Source organism: Nerophis ophidion, linkage group LG22, assembly GCF_033978795.1.
Source record: "Nerophis ophidion isolate RoL-2023_Sa linkage group LG22, RoL_Noph_v1.0, whole genome shotgun sequence".
Taxonomy (NCBI): domain Eukaryota; kingdom Metazoa; phylum Chordata; class Actinopteri; order Syngnathiformes; family Syngnathidae; genus Nerophis; species Nerophis ophidion.
Window position 1 is genome coordinate 42,401,865 of NC_084632.1, and position 21,856 is coordinate 42,423,720.

The 21,856-nt window shown below is 42.1% G+C and overlaps 1 protein-coding gene across 8 annotated transcripts in view; it reads left to right on the forward strand.

Annotated features, from left to right (window-relative positions):
• The first annotated feature begins 887 nt into the window (after window positions 1–887).
• The window catches only part of henmt1 (HEN methyltransferase 1), a 90,348-nt gene continuing 69,379 nt past the window's right edge, over window positions 888–21,856 (forward strand). For 4 of the 8 annotated variants that reach the window (XM_061883882.1, XM_061883880.1, XM_061883881.1 and 1 more), the window contains exons 1-5: window positions 888–1,080; window positions 1,216–1,328; window positions 6,571–6,705; window positions 6,799–6,981; window positions 10,661–10,841. In XM_061883882.1, the coding sequence (XP_061739866.1) occupies window positions 1,006–1,080; window positions 1,216–1,328; window positions 6,571–6,705; window positions 6,799–6,981; window positions 10,661–10,841 (687 nt within the window). In that variant the 5' untranslated portion in view covers window positions 888–1,005. The remainder of the gene's footprint in view (window positions 1,081–1,215; window positions 1,329–6,570; window positions 6,706–6,798; window positions 6,982–10,660; window positions 10,842–21,856) is intronic. The other 4 variants (XM_061883886.1, XM_061883884.1, XM_061883885.1 and 1 more) reach the window with 1 other exon arrangement.

Here is a 21,856-nt window from a genome sequence, read left to right on the forward strand (position 1 = left end):
TACATTTTAATTTAATTCTTCATTTTAGCTTCTGTTTTTTCGACGAATAATATTTGTGAAATATTTCTTCAAACTTATGATTAAAATAAAAAAAAATATTCTGGCAAATCTAGAAAATATGTAGAATCAAATTTAAAATTTATTTCAAAGTTTTATCAATTTCTTTTAAAATTTTTGTTCTAGAAAATTTAGAAGAAATAATGATTTGTCTTTGTTAGAAATATAGCTTGGTCCAATTTGTTATATATTCTAACAAAGTGCAGATTGGATTTTAAACTATTTAAAACATGTTATCAAAATTCTGAAATTAATCTTAATCAGGAAAAATAACTAATGAGGTTCCATAAATTATTATTTTTTTAAAGATTCGAATTAGCTGTTTTTTCTCTTCATTTTTTCCGGTTGAATTTAGAATTTTAAAGAGTCGAAATTGAAGATAAACTATGTTTCAAAATTTAATTTTCATTTTTTTTGTGTTTTCTCCTCTTTTAACCCGTTCAATGAAGTGTTTTTTTCATCATTTATTCTCTACAAAAAACTTCCATAAAAGGAAACAAAATGTACCAAGGAATGACTGACAAAAATAGCCTTTTTTTAAATATATATAGATTTATTTATTAAAGGTAAATTGAGCCATTTCTGGCAATTTATGTAAGTGTGTATCAAACTGGTAGCCCTTCGCATTAATCAGTACCCAAGAAGTAGCTCTTGGTCTAAACTGTGGAGGTGTATCATTGTCCAAGAACTTACTCGCCTTTTTGGTTGATGAACCATACAAACATACAACCGGATGAAGAACTAAAAAATATATATATATTTCTGAAAATCAAAACTGAAAAATATCGATTTTTATCACGCAAGTATCAATTTGATACTAACGCCAACCGTGGTATCGACGCTGTCGACAGTTGGATGGGAGCGCCCCGATGCTAGGAGGGTCCTCCACACACCTTCGACGTATTCAACATAAACAACGCCTAAAACCCTCAAAACGCGAGCTTCACCATGTTTAACCCGTCGCTTCACATACAAAGACATCAGTTTGTCGTTGACTTTGTCATGAAGGACAAACCCAAAAAGGTACGTTTTGTTCGACTAGCCTAATTAAGCTAGCAGCTGCTGCTAATGGATGTCGAACACGACCAGCTGGCGCCTAAAAGTTGCTCTTTGTGTCGAATTTACTCACGAAAAGATGCTCGATGTTCGTTTTGTCAGGTGGCGGACTTAGGTTGCAGCGACTGCGGCCTTCTTCGCATGCTCAAGTTCCGTCGGGAAATTGACTTGTTGGTCGGGGTGGACGTCAATGGCGCCAAGCTGACGAAAAAGAAGTAAGTTGCTGCACTTGAACGCAACACTAAAAGAAGTTGCAGCACTTGAACACAACACTAAAAGAAGTAAGTTGCAGCACTTAAACGCAACACTAAAAGAAGTAAGTTGCAGCACTTGAACGCAACACTAAAAGAAGTAAGTTGCAGCACTTGAACGCAACACTAAAAGAAGTAAGTTGCAGCACTTGAACGCAACACTAAAAGAAGTAAGTTGCTGCACTTGAACGCAACACTTAAAGAAGTAAATTGCAGCACTTGAACGCAACGCTAAAAGTTGTTGCACTTGAACGCAACGCTAAAAGTTGTTGCACTTGAACGCAACACTAAAAGAAGTAGGTTGCAGCACTTGAACGCAACACTAAATGAAGTAAGTTGCCACACTTGAACGCAACACTAAAATAAGTAAGATGCAGCACTTGAACGCAATGCTAAAAGAAGTAAGTTGCAGCACTTGAACGCAACACTAAAATAAGTAAGTTGCAGCACTTGAACGCAACACTAAGATAAGTAAGTTGCAGCACTTAAACGCAACACTAAAAGAAGTAAGTTGCAGCCCTTGAACACAACGCTAAAAGAAGTAAGTTAGCACTTGAACGCAACACTAAATGAAGTAAGTTGCCACACTTGAACGCAACACTAAAATAAGTAAGATGCACCACTTGAACGCAACACTAAAATAAGTAAGTTGCAGCACTTGAACGCAACACTAAAATAAGTAAGTTGCAGCACTTGAACGCAACACTAAAAGAAGTAAGTTGCAGCACTTGAATGCAACACTAAAAGAAGTAAGTTGCAGCACTTGAACGCAACGCTAAAAGAAGTAAGTTGTTGAACTTGAACGCAACACTAAAAGAAGTAAGTTGCTGCACTTGAACGTAACACTAAAAGAAGTTGCTGCACTTGAACGCAACACTTAAAGAAGTAAATTGCAGCACTTGAACGCAACACTTAAAGAAGTAAATTGCAGCACTTGAACGCAACGCTAAAAGTTGTTGCACTTGAACGCAACACTAAAAGAAGTAAGTTGCAGCACTTGAACGCAACACTAAAAGAAGTAAGTTGCAGCACTTGAATGCAACACTAAAATAAGTAAGTTGCAGCACTTGAACGCAACGCTAAAAGAAATAAGTTGCAGCACTTGAACGCAACGCTAAAAGAAGTAAGTTGCTGCACTTGAACGTAACACTAAATGAAATAAGTTGCTGCACTTGAACGCAACACTTAAAGTAAATTGCAGCACTTGAACGCAACGCTAAAAGTTGTTGCACTTGAACGCAACACTAAAAGAAGTAAGTTGCAGCACTTGAACGCAACACTAAAAGAAGTAAGTTGCAGCACTTGAATGCAACACTAAAATAAGTAAGTTGCAGCACTTGAACGCAACACTAAAAGAAGTAAATTGCAGCACTTGAACGCAACGCTAAAAGAATTTGCAGCACTTGAACGCAACACTAAAAGAAGTAAGTTGCAGCACTTGAACGCAACACTAAAAGAAGTAAGTTGCAGCACTTGAACACAACACTAAAAGAAGTAAGTTGCAGCACTTGAACGCAACACTAAAATAAGTAAGTTGCAGCACTTGAACGCAACGCTAAAAGAAGTAAGTTGCAGCACTTGAACGCAACACTAAAAGAAGTAAATTGCAGCACTTGAACGCAACGCTAAAAGAATTTGCAGCACTTGAACGCAACACTAAAATAAGTAAGTTGCAGCACTTGAACGCAACACTAAAAGAAGTAAGTTGCAGCACTTGAACACAACACTAAAAGAAGTAAGTTGCAGCACTTGAACGCAACACTAAAATAAGTAAGTTGCAGCACTTGAACGCAACGCTAAAAGAAGTAAGTTGCTGCACTTGAACGCAACACTTAAAGAAGTAAATTGCAGCACTTGAACGCAACGCTAAAAGTTGTTGCACTTGAACGCAACACTAAAAGAAGTAAGTTGCAGCACTTGAACGCAACACTAAAAGAAGTAAGTTGCAGCACTTGAACGCAACACTAAAATAAGTAAGTTGCAGCACTTGAACGCAACGCTAAAAGAAATAAGTTGCAGCACTTGAACGCAACGCTAAAAGAAGTAAGTTGCTGCACTTGAACGTAACACTAAATGAAATAAGTTGCTGCACTTGAACGCAACACTTAAAGTAAATTGCAGCACTTGAACGCAACGCTAAAAGTTGTTGCACTTGAACGCAACACTAAAAGAAGTAAGTTGCAGCACTTGAACGCAACACTAAAAGAAGTAAGTTGCAGCACTTGAATGCAACACTAAAAGAAGTAAGTTGCAGCACTTGAACGCAACGCTAAAAGAAGTAAGTTGTTGCACTTGAACGCAACACTAAAAGAAGTAAGTTGCTGCACTTGAACGTAACACTAAAAGAAGTAAGTTGCTGCACTTGAACGCAACACTTAAAGAAGTAAATTGCAGCACTTGAACGCAACACTTAAAGAAGTAAATTGCAGCACTTGAACGCAACGCTAAAAGTTGTTGCACTTGAACGCAACACTAAAAGAAGTAAGTTGCAGCACTTGAACGCAACACTAAAAGAAGTAAGTTGCAGCACTTGAACGCAACACTAAAATAAGTAAGTTGCAGCACTTGAACGCAACGCTAAAAGAAATAAGTTGCAGCACTTGAACGCAACGCTAAAAGAAGTTGCTGCACTTGAACGCAACACTAAATGAAATAAGTTGCTGCACTTGAACGCAACACTTAAAGTAAATTGCAGCACTTGAACGCAACGCTAAGTTGTTGCACTTGAACGCAACACTAAAAGAAGTAAGTTGCAGCACTTGAACGCAACACTAAAAGAAGTAAGTTGCAGCACTTGAACGCAACACTAAATGAAGTAAGTTGCCACACTTGAACGCAACACTAAATGAAGTAAGTTGCCACACTTGAACGCAACACTAAAATAAGTAAGTTGCAGCACTTGAACGCAACGCTAAAAGAAGTAAGTTGCAGCACTTGAACGCAACACTAAAAGAAGTAAGTTGCAGCACTTGAACACAACACTAAAAGAAGTAAGTTGCAGCACTTGAACGCAACACTAAAAGAAGTTGCAGCACTTGAACAGGCCGCTAAAAGAAGTAAGTTGCTGCACTTGAACGCAACACTTAAAGAAGTAAATTGCAGCACTTGAACGCAACGCTAAAAGTTGTTGCACTTGAACGCAACACTAAAAGTAAGTTGCAGCACTTGAACGCAACACTAAAATAAGTTGCAACACTTGAACGCAACACTAAAATAAGTTGCAGCACTTGAACGCAACACTAAAAGAAGTACGTTGCAGCACTTGAATGCAACACTAAAATAAGTAAGTTGTTGCACTTGAACGCAACACCAAAAGAAGTAAGTTGCAGCACTTGAACGCAACACTAAGAGAAGTAAGTTGCAGCACTTGAACGCAACGCTAAAAGAAGTAAGTTGTTGCACTTGAACGCAACACTAAAAGAAGTAAGTTGCTGCACTTGAACGTAACACTAAAAGAAGTAAGTTGCTGCACTTGAACGCAACACTTAAAGAAGTAAATTGCAGCACTTGAACGCAACACTTAAAGAAGTAAATTGCAGCACTTGAACGCAACGCTAAAAGTTGTTGCACTTGAACGCAACACTAAAAGAAGTAAGTTGCAGCACTTGAACGCAACACTAAAAGAAGTAAGTTGCAGCACTTGAACGCAACACTAAAATAAGTAAGTTGCAGCACTTGAACGCAACGCTAAAAGAAGTTGCAGCACTTGAACAGGCCGCTAAAAGAAGTAAGTTGCTGCACTTGAACGCAACACTTAAAGAAGTAAATTGCAGCACTTGAACGCAACGCTAAAAGAAGTTGCTGCACTTGAACGCAACACTAAATGAAATAAGTTGCTGCACTTGAACGCAACACTTAAAGTAAATTGCAGCACTTGAACGCAACGCTAAAAGTTGTTGCACTTGAACGCAACACTAAAAGAAGTAAGTTGCAGCACTTGAACGCAACACTAAAAGAAGTAAGTTGCAGCACTTGAACGCAACACTAAATGAAGTAAGTTGCCACACTTGAACGCAACACTAAATGAAGTAAGTTGCCACACTTGAACGCAACACTAAAATAAGTAAGTTGCAGCACTTGAACGCAACGCTAAAAGAAGTAAGTTGCAGCACTTGAACGCAACACTAAAAGAAGTAAGTTGCAGCACTTGAACACAACACTAAAAGAAGTAAGTTGCAGCACTTGAACGCAACACTAAAAGAAGTTGCAGCACTTGAACAGGCCGCTAAAAGAAGTAAGTTGCTGCACTTGAACGCAACACTTAAAGAAGTAAATTGCAGCACTTGAACGCAACGCTAAAAGTTGTTGCACTTGAACGCAACACTAAAAGTAAGTTGCAGCACTTGAACGCAACACTAAAATAAGTTGCAACACTTGAACGCAACACTAAAATAAGTTGCAGCACTTGAACGCAACACTAAAAGAAGTACGTTGCAGCACTTGAATGCAACACTAAAATAAGTAAGTTGTTGCACTTGAACGCAACACCAAAAGAAGTAAGTTGCAGCACTTGAACGCAACACTAAGAGAAGTAAGTTGCAGCACTTGAATGCAACACTAAAAGAAGTTGCAGCACTTGAACGCAACACTAAGAGAAGTAAGTTGCAGCACTTGAATGCAACACTAAAAGAAGCAAGAGTGAGCAGCGTGTGTTTAATTTTTCCTCTCGCTTGCACTTTTAACATGGAGGATTACATATCTAAAATAAAACAGTTTTCTAAACTGGACTTTCAATCGAAGCAGGAGGTAATAAAGGAAGATCTCCATCGAGACAGAGAGACTTAAAACTGAAGAAAGATAAGGAAGACTTTGTGGGTTCTTCCAAGGATGTCGTAGTCGTAATGGTTTGTGCAGTCCTTTGAGACATTTGTGATTTGGGGCTATATAAATAAACATTGATTGATTGATTGATTGATTCTATAAACAAGTTATCAATGCTTTTGATCAGAAGGAGCTGTGCATGGACTTCATTTATAAGTAAAGGTAAGACCATAAATGTTTTTTTATTAAATGTGCTTTTCATGATGGTATTCTTACATCACACTCAAATTTATAAGCTCAGGCCTAAATTTACCGCATGCCTTTGGTTTTAAATTAATTAGCGCCCCGGCGGCAATTCAAGGAAATACGGTATATTTATAATGTTTTATTGCCTTACTTGTGAGTTTACAAAAGACTTTTAAGCCACTAATGTGACCTCCCACAGGCACGGATTAGCGCCGTTATCTACTGATTATCTCCAGCCAAGCTTTAATCAGCTGTGCGTACAACTCTACCAGGGCTCCGTGACGCAAAAAGACGTCCGACTCAGAGGATTTGACCTGGTGACCTGTATCGAAGTGTGAGTGGCTTCTTGTGTATTCATTTGAGCTGTTAACCAAACATCTTACTGATTGTCCTAATCCCTCTTTCCCCTCCTTGTACGCCACTACAGCATTGAACATCTGCCTCTCGATGACTTGGACCCCTTTTCGGAGGTGGTCTTTGGATATATGGCGCCGCAGACCGTGATCATCAGTACCCCCAATTCCGAGTTCAACCCGCTTTTCCCCAGAATGTCGGGATTCAGAAACAGCGACCACAAGTTTGAGTGGACCAGAGCGGAGTTCCAGTCCTGGTGTGTAGCTCTAAAAAGGGGTGTCAATCTTATTTTAGCTCAGGGGTCGCATGGGGGGAAATTTATAAAATTACGGCATAATCATTTAAGAATAAATACAGATTCAAAATTATTTTTTGTTGTATTTTGACCAAAAATAGAACATGCATGTTCTTAAAACGAAGTGGCTGGGGAGATGGGAGTCTGGGTTTCCCTGCTTAGGCTGTTGCCCCCGCGACCCGACCTCGGATAAGCGGAAGATGATGGATGGATGGATGGATGGATGTTCTTAAAATGTACATCCATCCATTTCCTACCGCTTATTCCCTTTGGGGTGGCGCTGGTGCCTATCTCAGCTACAATCGGGCGGAAGGCGGGGTACGCCCTGGACAAGTCGCTACCTCATCACAGGGCCAACACAGACAGACAACATTCACACTCAGATTACAACTAATCCTCTTGGCAAAACACTTCAAATTTGGTGTAATTTGGAAAACGCTGGGAAGAACACAATGAACATAGACTTGGTCTCAAGACATTAAACTTAGATCCCTTCCTGTGCAGCATTCTCATGTTTTCAGTTCTCCATGAGTGTTACCTCAAACCAGCACATTAGTGACATTCGCAACTGCCACAACACACTCATTTATCATCCTTCAAATACTACAATTGTAAACAAAACAGTTGTCATAAAAAAATGACACCACAGCAGCCAAATTAACCTGATTAGTACGGTGGAACAGGGGTTAGTGCATCTGCCTCACAATACGAAGGTCCTCAGACGTCCTGAGTTCAATCCCAGGCTCGGGATCTTTCTGTGTGGAGTTTGCATGTCCTCCCCGTGAATGCGTGGGTTCCCTCCGGGTACTCCAGCTTCCTCCCACCTCCAAAGACATGCACCTGGGGATAGGCCCCTCCCACTTCTAAAGACATGCACCTGGGGATAGGCCCCTCCCACCTCCAAATACATGCACCTGGGGATAGGCCCCTCCCACCTCCAAATACATGCACCTGGGGATAGGACCCTCCCACCTCCAAAGACATGCACCTGGGGATAGACCCCTCCCACCTCCAAAGACATGCACCTGGGGATAGTCCCCTCCCATCTCCAAAGACATGCACCTGGGGATAGTCCCCTCCCACTTCCAAAGACATGCACCTGGGGATAGGCCCCTCCCACCTCCAAAGACATGCAGCTGGGGATAGGCCACTCCCACCTCCAAAGACATGCACCTGGGGATAGGCCCCTCCCACCTCCAAAGACATGCACCTGGGGATAGGACCCTCCCACCTCCAAAGACATGCACCTGGGGATAGACCCCTCCCACCTCCAAAGACATGCACCTGGGGATAGTCCCCTCCCACTTCCAAAGACATGCACCTGGGGATAGGCCCCTCCCACCTCCAAAGACATGCAGCTGGGGATAGGCCACTCCCACCTCCAAAGACATGCACCTGGGGATAGGCCCCTCCCACCTCCAAAGACATGCACCTGGGGATAGGCCCCTCCCACCTCCAAAGACATGCACCTGGGGATAGGCCCCTCCCACCTCCAAAGACATGCACCTGGGGATAGGCCCCTCCCACCTCCAAAGACATGCACCTGGGGATAGGTTGATTGGCAACACTAAATGGTCCCTAGTGTGTGAATGTTGTCTGTCTATCTGTGTTGGCCCTGTGATGAGGTGGAGGCTTGTCCGGGGTGTACCCCGCCTTCCGCCCAAATGCGACCCCAAAAGGGACAAGCGGTAGGAAATGGATGGATGGATGGAGTGTCCTTGTGGTTAGAGTGTCCGCCCTGAGACTTGTAAGTTGTGAGTTCAAAACCTGGCCGAGTCATACCAAAGACTATAACAATGGGAGCCATTACATCCCTGCTTGGTACTCCGCATCAAGGGTTGGAATTGGGGGTTGAATCACCAAAATGATTCCTGGGCGTGGCCACCGCTGTTGCCCACTGCTCCCCTCACCTCCCAGGGGGTGATCAAGGGGATGGGTCAAATCCAGAGGTTAATTTCACCACACCTAGTGTGTGTGTGTGAGACAATCGTTGGTACTTTAACTTTAAAGGTAACAACTACAAACTGAACTAATGTGATCATGCTAGATTTAAGCGTTAAAAAAAATGGAACAAACAACGAATGTAGAAACACACATTTTAGCAACGGAGTTCAGTGTTTAGGTCGTGCCGTTAACCAATTTCCGAGCGCTACATGGAACTCTAACTACAAAGATGATGGTCAAGTTGACATAAGTCTTTGCATTTTACCATTTTGTTATTTTTATGAGTGGATAATTTACAATTAAAGAAGGTTTCGTGTGTCGCGACAGCTCTAGTCTGCCGCCAACCGTAAAAGGAACGGCAGTTTATTTCAGCTGATGTTTATACTTGGCACACCAACCGTACGTTCGACACCCCTGCTCTAATCTCTCCATGACAAGGTGAAGATTATAGAATTTTATAATGTATAGTTTTATCAATCTTGGATGATTGTTTACAGATTCTAATTTCAAAAACAACTAACCGGTACATGTTAAAATGATCTACCTATACCGGGGCGGTATAGATCGTTTGGTAGAGTGGCCTTGCCGGCAACTTGAGGGTTCCAGGTTCGATTCCCGCTTTCGCCATCCTAGTCACTACTGTTGTGTCCTTGGGCAAGACACTTTACCCACCTGCTCCCAGTGCCACCCACACTGGTTTAAATGTAACTTAGATATTGGGTTTCACTATGTAAAGCGCTTTGAGTCACTTGAGAAAAGCGCTATATAAATATAATTCACTTCACATTAAAAGCCTACTGAAATGAGATGTTCATATTTAAACGGGGATAGCAGGTCCATTCTATGTGTCATACTTGATCATTTGGCGATATTGCCATATTTTTGCTGAGAGGATTTAGTAGAGAACATCCACGATAAAGTTTGCAACTTTTGGTGCTGATAAAAAAGCCTTGCCTGTAGCGGAAGTAGCAGACGATATGCGAGTGACGTCACGGGTTGTGGAGCACCTCACATCTGAAGATTTTTTACAATCATGGCCACCAGCAGCGAGAGCGATTCGGACTGAGAAAGCGATGATTCCCCTATTAATTTGAGCGAGGATAGATTTGTGGATGAGGAAAGTGAGAGTGAAGGACTAGAGAAAAAAAAAGACTATACAGTGGGAGTGGTTTAGATGTTATTAGACAAATTTACGAGGATAATTCTGGAAAATCCCTTATCTGCTTATTGTGTTACTAGTGTTTTAGTGAGATTATATGGTCGTACCTGTACAACCTGAAGGTCGGCCCCGCACCTTTCTTCAGCACCGGTCGACGGGTGGTGGCGATGCCCATCTCTGCCCTTCGCAAGGGACCCTCTTCAAAACACGATCTTTCGAAATGATCGTTGCATAATACACTGTTCTTTGTGTGTGTGTGTGGTCCAATCCAACTGTGTACACTTGACATCTCTGTTCCATAGTAAAGCTTCACCGTCATCTTTCGGGAATCTAAACAATGAAACACCGGCTGTGTTTGTGTTGCTAAAGGCGGCCGCAATACACAGCTTCCCGCCTACAGCTTTCTTCTTTGATGTCTCCATTGTTCATTGAACAAATTCATGTTTGCAGTATAGAGTCTCAATGCATTTAATAAGTAGTTTGTATAAAAAAAAACAAAGGCAAGATCCTTTTGCTGAACTCTGTATTTGTTTCCAGGGCTCTGAAAACATGTGGTGAGTACAGCTTCAAGGTGGAGTTCACTGGTGTAGGAAAAGCACCTCCGGGACGAGAGGAAAGCGTCGGCTTCTGCTCCCAAATCGCTGTGTTTCATAGGCTGGCGGGCAGAGACGGTCACACGTCTGGTGACGATGCCAGCAATCGTTTTCCGTACACACTGGTGAGTATATTGACTAAATCCTGCTTAGAATGTCCAGTACACTTGTTGGGTTTGAAAGTTGCAATGCGCACTTTGCAGCTAATGTTGTTTTTTTTTAAAAGGGCTTCACCAAACTTAGTATGTAAACCCTGACATTTTTCAAATGTATTAAAGACTAAAAAAATTAAATCACATTTGGGGCGGCACAGCTCGGTTGGTAGAGAGGCCGTGCCAGCAACTTGAGGGTTGCAGGTTCGATTCCCGCTTCCGCCATCCTAGTCACTGCCGTTGTGTCCTTGGGCAAGACACTTTACCCACCTGCTCCCGGTGCCACCCACACTGGTTTGAATGTAACTTAGATATTGGGTTTCACTATGCAAAGCGCTTTGAGTCACTAGAGAAAAGCGCTATATAAATATAATTCACATTTACATTAGTATTAGGGCTGGGCGATGAATAATTGAATAGGTAGAATAATTGAGCAATATAACATTCTCATTGTGTTATACGGGAAACTGTATTTAACCCTGTTCAAAATAAATAAGCTTTTAGATACCTTTTTTTTCACATGAAGTGAAGTGAAGTGAATTATACTTATATAGCGCTTTTTCTCTAGTGACTCAAAGCGCTTTACATAGTGAAACCCAATATCTAAATTACATTCAAACCAGTGTGGGTGGCACTGGGAGCAGGTGGGTAAAGTGTCTTGCCCAAGGACACAACGGCAGTGACTAGGATGGCGGAAGCGGGAATCGAACCTGCAACCCTCAAGTTGCTGGCACGGCCACTCTACCAACCGAGCTAAACCGCCCCACTATGCAATATTAGGGCTGTTTTTTTTTAATAATTTGATATTTTTAGGCCATGTCACGATACACGATATATATCTCCATATTTTGCCTTAGCCTTGAATGAACACTTGATGCATATACTGTATTTTTCGGACTATAAGACGCAGTTTTTTTTTCATAGTTTGGCCGTGGGGTGCGACATATACTCCGGAGCGACTTATGTGTGAAATTATTAACACATTACCGTAAAATATAAATAAATAAATGATAAATGGGTTGTATTTGTATAGCGCTTTTCTACCTTCAATGTACTCAAAGCGCTTTGACACTACTTCCACATTTACACATTCACACACTGATGGAGGGAGCTGCCATGCAAGGCGCCAACCAGCACCCATCAGGAGCAAGGGTGAAGTGTCTTGCTCAGGACACAACGGACGTGACGAGGTTGGTACTAGGTGGGATTTGAACCAGGGACCCTCGGGTTGCACACGGCCGTCCCAAATAATATTATTTAGCTCATTCACGTAAGAAACTAGACGTATAAGATTTCATCGGATTTAGCAATTATGAGTGACAGATTGTTTGGTAAACGTATAGCATGTTCTATAAGTTATAGTTATTTGAATGACTCTTGCCATAATAATAACAGTTGGTTATTTATGCGTCGTATAACGTACACTTATTCAGCCTGTTGTTCACTATTCTTTATTTTAAATTGCCTTTCAAATGTCTATTCTTGCTGTTGGGTTTTATCAAATAAATTTCCCAAAAAAATGCGACTTATACTCCAGTGCGACCTATATATGTTTTTTTCCTTCTTTATTATGCATTTTCGGCAGGTGTGACTTATACACCGGAGCGACTTATACTCTGAAAAATACGGTATGTACATGTATATTCATATTTTACTCATCGTTAAACGCAGCCCTCTGAGGGCAACCATAACTTCAATGTGGCCCTCAATGAAAATGAGTTTGACACCCCTGCCTCAATGGAAAAATAGCCAGTAATTATAGCAAAAAAAATGCCTGCTTTGGTTTAAGTGGGAGCACTGCGCAGCTTGACTGCTGTTAAATTAGGTAAGTGTGCAACCCAAGGAGACAGCTTCAAGATAAATTCCTATATCAAATAATAATATATCAAATAATATTATCTCATTCACGGAAGAGACGAAGAAAATGGCAGCAATCATCACACTCTAAACCAGGGGTCGGGAACCTTTTTGGCTGAGAGAGTCAAAAAGCCAAATATTTTAAAATATATTTCCGTAAGAGCCATATAATATTTTGTTTAACACTGAACACAACTAAAAACGTGCATTTTTAAGTAAGACCAACATTTCTAGAGTATAATAGGCCTCTTATTCTTTGTAATAACATTGTTATTCTGAAGCTAACTGTGGAGGGGGCGTGGCCTGCGGGCCTGCAGCGACAGGTGCGTGGATGGCCCACCTGGGCCTTGTTTTCTAATCACCTGTCGCTCTGTTATAAGCAGCAGCCAGGAGGAGAGACTGGGTTGGGGCTGGAAATACTATTGCTGGAAACTTATTGAAAAATAAAACAATATTGTAACCCTGAAACAGGCTCTCATGTCGGTGCTTGGGGGTCTGAAGAACCCCCAGGTGGGCAAGCCCCACACTAACCAATAATAAATAACTTCTTACCATTAACGCAACTTCTTGAACAGGTGCGGTAGAAAAAGGATGGATGGATTAAAAATGCATGAGAATGTTTTATATTTTGAACATTTAACACATTGATTACAAGTGGAATTATTCATTATTTACCGTGTTAAGCAATGTCAGCTCAGATGCAGTCATCAAAAGAGCCACATCTGGCTCTAGAGCCATAGGTTCCCTACCCCTGTTCTAAACAATAAGAAAAAAAGATTTTTTGTCAATTAAAAAAAATCCTTGAATTAAGATATTTAATATAAATTGAATATTTTGAAATAAGAAAAAAATCAACACAGCAAATACAACTAAAATCTGCTATATTTTACTGAGAAACTCTAGATTCCTCGAAACTGATGCAAAAATGTCCATCAGGGAAGATAAGATGCTGGCTCTTAGGAGGATATTACTTGAATTATTACTCACATAAAGTGAACACGTTAGAAATAAACTATCCAGTTAGCAAAAAAACAGCACATTTGCTGCAATGTCATACCTACCAGTCAAAGTGCTGTATAGCCATTGATGCAGGATGTCCAATATAGTGGACACACAATCAACTTAAATTTCCTTAAATCACAAAACCAATACTCCGAAATGCTGACCACTAGGGGTGTAACGGTACACCAAAATTTCGGTTCGGTACGTACCTCGGTTTAGAGGTCACAGTTCGGTTCATTTTCGGTACAGTAAGAAAACTACAAAATATAAATTTTTTGGGTTATTTATTTACCAAATTTGTAAACAATGGCATAACATACATGTACACACAGGGTCCATTGTTAGGGTTAATGTGGTCAACATGTATAAAATAAAAAATAAATAAGATAAGACTCAGAATGGTTTCTTAACAGAACCTTTCTAAATCAAATTAAATCAAATCAACTTTATTTATCAATCAATCAATCAATGTTTACTTATATAGCCCTAAATCACTAGTGCTGCACAAACCACTACAACATCCTCGGTAGGCCCACATAAGGGCAAGGAAAACTCACACCCAGTGGGACGTCGGTGACAATGATGACTATGAGAACCTTGGAGAGGACGAAAGCAATGGATGTCGAGCGGGTCTAACATGATACTGTGAAAGTTCAATCCATAATGGATCCAACACAGTCGCGAGAGCCCAGTCCAAAGCGGATCCAACACAGCAGCGAGAGTCCCGTTCACAGCGGAGCCAGCAGGAAACCATCCCAAGCGGAGGCGGATCAGCAGCGCAGAGATGTCCCCAGCCGATACACAGGCAAGCAGTACATGGCCACCGGATCGTACCGGACCCCCTCCACAAGGGAGAGTGGGATATAGGAGAAAAAGAAAAGAAGCGGCAGATCAACTGGTCTAAAAAGGAGGTCTATTTAAAGGCTAGAGTATACAGATGAGTTTTAAGGTGAGACTTAAATGCTTCTACTGAGGCAGCATCTCGAACTGTTACCGGGAGGGCATTCCAGAGTACTGGAGCCCGAAATGAAAAAGCTCTATAGCCCGCAGACTTTTTTTGGACTTTTGGAATCACTAATAAGCCGGAGTCCTTTGAAGGCAGATTTCTTGCCGGGACATATGGTACAATACAATCGGCAAGATAGGATGGATTTAGACCGTGTAGTATTTTATACGTAAGTAGTAAAACCTTAAAGTCACATCTTAAGTGCACATATAAAGCACATTTAAAATGTACCACAGGTGTAGCCAAAGTGCTGTACAATGGACAGGTTAAAAGATAATATGAGGACCGAGCAAACAACACAACACAAACAGAACATGATAAAAAATAAATAAATACAACATAAAAACAGGTTCACAGCAGGTGTATAATGGGGCACCATTGCAGGATAGATATCACTTAATGTTAAAAGCCAAGGAATAAAAGTATGTTTTTAAGAGAGATTTAAAAACAGGACGAGAGGAGGCTTGTCTAACACTCAGAGGTAGGTCGTTCCAGAGTTTGGGAGCAGCAGCAGCGGAAGCTCTGTCACCTCTAAGCTTCAGCCTTGTGTCAGGGACCATAAGTAGCAGCTGATCGGCTGATCTTAGGGATCGGGTGGGGCAGGAAGGCTGAAGGAGGTCGGAGAGATACGTTGGTGTGAGGTTGTTTAGACATTTACACTGGAAAAAGTCAGTCTTCAAAAACAAGGGAAAAAATACAAAAATGAGGGGTATTTTACTTGAACTAAGCAAAATTATCTGCCAATAGAACAAGAAAATTTGGCTTATCAAGACTTTCCAAAACAAGTAAAATTAGCTGACCTCAATGAATCAAAAATACCTTAAAATAAGTATATTCTCACTAATATATATATATATATATATATGTATATATAATAATATGTGGGGCGGCATAGCTCGGTTGGTAGAGCGGCCGTGCCAGCAACTTGAGGGTTGCAGGTTCGATTCCCGCTTCCGCCATCCTAGTCACTGCCGTTGTGTCCTTGGGCAAGACACTTTACCCACCTGCTCTCAGTGCCACCCACACTGGTTTAAATGTAACTTAGATATTGGGTTTCACTATGTAAAGCGCTTTGAGTCACTAGAGAAAAGCGCTATATAAATATAATTCACTTCACTTCACTTAATAACAAGTGCACTTTTCTTGGTAGAAAAAAAATATGAGACCTTTTTGCTCAATATGTTGAAAAATATTCCTAAATTAAGTAAATGCTAGTGGCATTATCTTGACATAAAGAAATTATTACTTTAAAAAAGTACTTTTACACTTGTAGGTGTTGTTGACACAGCTTTGCAACAGTTGATATTCTAGTTTCAAGCATGTTTTACTCAATATAGGTCATGACATCTCAGCTACAACCTGTAATATTTTACTGAGATCATTTAACACCAAAACCCTTAAAACAAGAAAAACACTAACATAAAATCTGCTTAATGAGAAGAATTATCTTATCAGACATAAAATAAGCAAATATCACCCTTATCTGAGATATTAAATCTTACTTAGATTTCAGTTTTTGCAGTGTAAAAGCAAATAGAAGGAGTTTAAAATTGATTGGATAACGCACAGGGAGCCAGTGAAGGGACGCTAATATAGGGGTGATGTGCTCACGTCTGCGGGTCAATCAATCAATCAATCAATGTTTATTTATATAGCCCCAAATCACAAATGTCTCAAAGGACTGCACAAATCATTACGACTACAACATCCTCGGAAGAACCCACAAAAGGGCAAGGAAAACTCACACCCAGTGGGCAGGGAGAATTCACATCCAGTGGGACGCCAGTGACAATGCTGACTATGAGAAACCTTGGAGAGGACCTCAGATGTGGGCAACCCCCCCCTCCCCTCTAGGGGACCGAAAGCAATGGATGTCGAGCGGGTCTAACATGATACTGTGAAAGTTCAATCCATAGTGGCTTCAAGACAGCAGTGAGAGTCCCGTCCACAGGAAACCATCTCAAGCGGATCAGCAGCGTAGAGATGTCCCCAACCGATACAGGCGAGCGGTCCATCCTGGGTCCCGACGAGCGGTCCATCCTGGGTCTCGACTCTGGACAGTCAGTACTTCATCCATGGTCATCGGACCGGACCCCCTCCACAAGGGAGGGGGGGACATAGGAGAAAGAAAAGAAGCGGCAGATCAACTGGTCTAAAAAGGAGGTCTATTTAAAGGCTAGAGTATACAGATGAGTTTTAAGGTGAGACTTAAATGCTTCTACTGAGGTAGCATCTCGAACTGTTACCGGGAGGGCATTCCAGAGTACTGGAGCCCGAAAGGAAAACGCTCTATAGCCCGCAGACTTTTTTTGAGCTCTAGGAATCACTAATAAGCCGGAGTCTTTTGAACGCAGATTTCTTGCCGGGACATATGGTACAATACACAGGTCTGTGTTAGCAGACGAGCAGCAGAGTTCTGCACCTAATGCCGACATACAGGGCATTGCAGTAGTCTAAACCATTCCAGATAAAGGCGGGAATTAATTCTCGAGATCATGTCCTGACAGAAGCGGTTTCACTTTTGCTATTTGGCGTAATTGATAAAAGCTTTTTTGAACGACGCTGCTTATTTGTTTTTCGAATTTAAAAAAGGGGAACATTGTCACAATTTCAAAAGGGATAAAAACAATAAAAATCAGTTCCCAGTGGGTTGTTGTATTTTTTGAAGTTTTTTTCAAAATTTTACAGGTCCCGGAATATCCCTAAATAAAGCTTTAAAGTGCCTTATTTTCGCTATCTTCGAAACCACTATCCATTTCCCTGTGACGTCACACAGTGCTGCCAATGTAAACAAACAATGGCGAATAGCACAGCAAGATATAGCGACATTAGCTCGGATTCAAGCTCGGATTTCAGCGACTTAAGCGATTCAACAGATTACGCATGTATTGAAACAGATGGTTGGAGTATGAAAGTATTGAAGAAGAAACTGAAGCTATAGAGTGAATAGCTATTGACGCTATTCATAGCCATAGCATGGCCGAATAGCTGCGTTAGCATCGCCGGTAAAATGTGCGGACCAAACGATCAGGACTTTCGCATCTCGTGGCACTGGAGCAACTTAAATCCGTCGATTGGTAAGTGTTTGTTTCACATTAAATGTGGGTGGAAGGAAACATAATATAGTTGCAAATGCATCTGTGGGTTATCCATACATCTCTGTGCCATGTCTGCTTTAGCACCGCCGGTAAATAGCATGATAGCATCGATTAGCTGGCAGTCACGCCGCAACCAAATATGTCTGATTAGCACATAAGTCAACATCAACAAAACTCATCTTTGTGATTTCGTTGACTATCATTGCAAATGCATCTGCAGGTTATCCATACATCTCTGTGCCATGTCTGTCTTAGCATCGCCGGTCAAATGTGAAGACACTCTGGCACATTCAATGGGGGTCTGGCGGCAGACACCTTCGCATCTTCGGGCCAGTGGTGCAACTTGAATCCCTCCCTGTTAGTGTTGTTACACCCTCCGACAACACACCGTCGAGGCATGATGTCTCCAAGGTTCCAAAGAATAGTCGAAAAAACGGAAAATAACAGAGCTGAGACCCGTGTGGGGGCAGTATTACCTCGGTGACGTCACGTTCTGACGTCATTGCCACCAGAGCAATAAACAGAAAGGCGTTTAATTCGCCAAAATTCACCCATTTTGAGTTCGGGAATCGGTTAAAAAAATATATGGTCTTTTTTCTGCACCATCAAGGTATATATTGACGCTTACATAGGTCTGCTGATAATGTTCCCCTTTAAAATCTGAGTCGAACTTTACCCCCAGCTTTGTGACACAGTCGCTGAGATACGGGGTCAGAGTGCCGGGGTCAACGTTGGGGGAGGGAGAGCGACTTAGACCGAATAACATAACTTCTGTTTTGTCTTCATTTAGACTCAGGAAGTTAGCTGAAAGCCAGGCTTTGATGTCGTGCAGGCAGTCAATGAGACGTTGAACTGTGTGGTATTTTGTGCCATGGGAAAATAGATCTGGCAATCATCCATTCATCCATCCATCCATTTTCTACCGCTTATTCCCTTTTGGGATCGCGGGGGGCGCTGGCGCCTATCTCAGCTACAATCGGGCGGAAGGCGGGGTACACCCTGGACAAGTCGCCACCTCATCGCAGGGCCAACACAGATAGACAGACAACATTCACACTCACATTCACACACTAGGGACCATTTAGTGTTGCCAATCAACCTATCCCCAGGTGCATGTTTTTGGAAGTGGGAGGAAGCCGGAATACCCGGAGGGAACCCACGCATTCACGGGGAGAACATGCAAACTCCACACAGAAAGATCCCGAGCCTGGATTTGAACCCAGGACTGCAGGACCTTCGTATTGTGAGGCAGACGCACTAACCCCTCTGCCACCGTGAAGCCCGATCTGGCAATCATCGGCATAAAAATGAAATGCAATACCATACTTCCTAAAAATAGAACCAACGGGGAGAAGGTAAAGCGCAAATAGGATCGGGGCAAGGATTGAGCCCTGGGGGACCCCGTGTGGTAGAGGAGCTGTGGAAGACATAAAACTGTCTATTTTTACACAAAAACTCCTGTCGGCTAGGTACGACCGGAACCATATAAAGTGCTTTTTTTGATTGATTGATTGAGACTTTTATTAGCCTGGCTAACTTGGCAGTAAAAGGATATATGGGCTCATTGTTCTTCCACCATAAAAGTGGGTCAAAATCCAGTTTTTAATGCAATTTGGACTTAAATCGGCTGCTATACAACTATTTGTTATTGCTCTAACCGTGCCTGACTCGCCGAGGAGAGGCTGCTTGAATGCGGTGGTGACGTTTAAAATGGGTTAGCATGTGTTATGAGAGTAGCGTATGTGAGTGTGTGGGCGAGCGAGGTGAGGGAGCTTAGTGCAAGTGCGGGAGTGGCTGGTGTTTTGTTAGATCGGCTGTGTGCAAGACCTCAATAAAGCCACGATTTGCAACTAATCGGCGGACTCTTCATTCACCCTATAGTCCGGAGCTGTGGAGACCCACTACCGAGTGTAGAGTTTTGCCCCCGAGAATACATCAGCCCGAGAGGAGTGTCTCCCCTGCACTCCCCGAGCCGGAAGCAGGAAAGGTGCAACACACGTTTGACGTGTTGTCAGGAGCAGCTGCTGAACAATGTCGGCAAACCTCCGTCCTCCATTGTAGTATCGTGCAGCCAAAGTGTTACCAAACGGGAGATCTTAACAAGAAAGGAGGGTCTTCCAGCGCTGGCTTTTACATGTTGTCCTAGCCCGGTCGCTGCTAGCATGTGTACTCGTTCAGTACACCTCCGAACCGGACCGAAACCCCCGTACTGAAACGGTGTAATACAAATACACGTACCGTTACAATCCTACTGACTACTGTAAAACTTTTTAGTTTTTGCTTGATGTCCCCATATTGTAGTCATACCTGCAATGGTTTCCTAGAACAGAAGGAATAGACATACCTCTCCTCTCTACATCGTCCACTGTAGCTACTGAATACAGGGTATCCGCGGATCCTTAAAAAGTCTTAAATTCATGTGTCTAAGATTAAGGCCTTAAAAAGTATTACATTTATCAGAAATTCCTAATTCAGTTCTTAAATTCAGTACTCCATCCATCCATCCATTTTCTACCGCTTATTCCCTTTCGGGGTCACGGGGGGCGCCGGCGCCTATCTCAGCTACAATCGGGCGGAAGGCGGGGTACACCCTGGACAAGTCGCCACCTCATCGCAGGGCCAACACAGATAGACAGACAACATTCACACTCACATTCACACACTAGGGACCATTTAGTGTTGCCAATCAACCTATCCCCAGGTGCATGTCTTTGGAAGTGGGAGAAAGCCGGAGTTGTATGTACACGGGGAGAACATGCAAACTCCACACAGAAAGATCCAGAGCCTGGATTTGAACCCAGGACTGCAGGAACTTCGTATTGTGAGGCAGACGCACTAACCCCTCTGCCACCGTGAAGCACCGTGAATTCAGTACTCAATGGTCTTAAATGGTCGGGCCAGTTTTTTGGGGTTTTTTTTCGGGGCACGTCTTTGAGTAAAAGTGAGTGATTTCAGTTTCAGTCGCGCGCAGACTACTTCCTCTCTTTCTCGCGTCAGCATGGGGAAATGCAAGTTTTGTGAGCGTTGGCTGGAGGACAGCCGGTTTAAAAGCTGGCTTAAGCCTTTTGCCAATCCCGAGGAGCCCAGGTGCATACTTTCTAAGAGGAATTTCAAACTTGGCATCATGGGAATCAGAGCGGTCAAATTGCACATGCAGTGTGGTAAGCATAAAATCGCGGCAGAGAGCCAAAAACAAACACCGGGCATCTCTCAGTTCTGCGTGGGTCCAGCGCCAACGCCCCCCCCCAGCTAGCAACAACTGCCGCTAGCAGCACTGACCTGACACTAATCTTGGGCGGGACAGCAATATTAAAATCCGAGGTGTTATGGATCTTGCACACTGTGGTGAAACATCAATTCTACACCTCAAATGACGGGATTGGCCATCTTTTTCGTGTGATGTTTCCTGATTCTCAGGTCGCTAATACATTTTCCTGCATAAAGGATAAAACAGCATATATTACGAGACACGGATTAGCACCTCACATCCAAAACCTGCTCTTCGACCAAGTCAACGGGACTCGGTATGTGTTAATGAAATGTAATTTTATGTTTACCCTCACTTCGGCTATTATGTTTTTACTGGCGTTGGCGTTGGTTTGGACGTCAAAGTTTTTGGATCTCTCAAGATTTTTGATAAGCTGTTTGGCAGAGTGGTGCTTATCAGTTTGTTTATTAATAAACATACAAAATTAAACTTTGCTGATTGTCATTGAGGTTGTAGTACAGTGGGATCCCCAACCATCGCTTATATTTATAGATTTTTTATTATTTTTTTCGGTCTTAAATTTCAGTCAAGGTGGCATTAAAAAGGTCTTAAAAAGTCTTAAATTTGACTTGCTGAAACCTGCAGATACCCTGGAATAGCTGTCCACTGTCGCGATCACTATTATTAATAAATGTTTCGTACTTATTTGTGCATCAATCCACTAAAGCATATTTGTATGTATATTAATATTGCGGCTGCTAGACTTTTGACAAGAACAAGAAAGTTTGATCATATTACGCCTGTACTGTATATACCT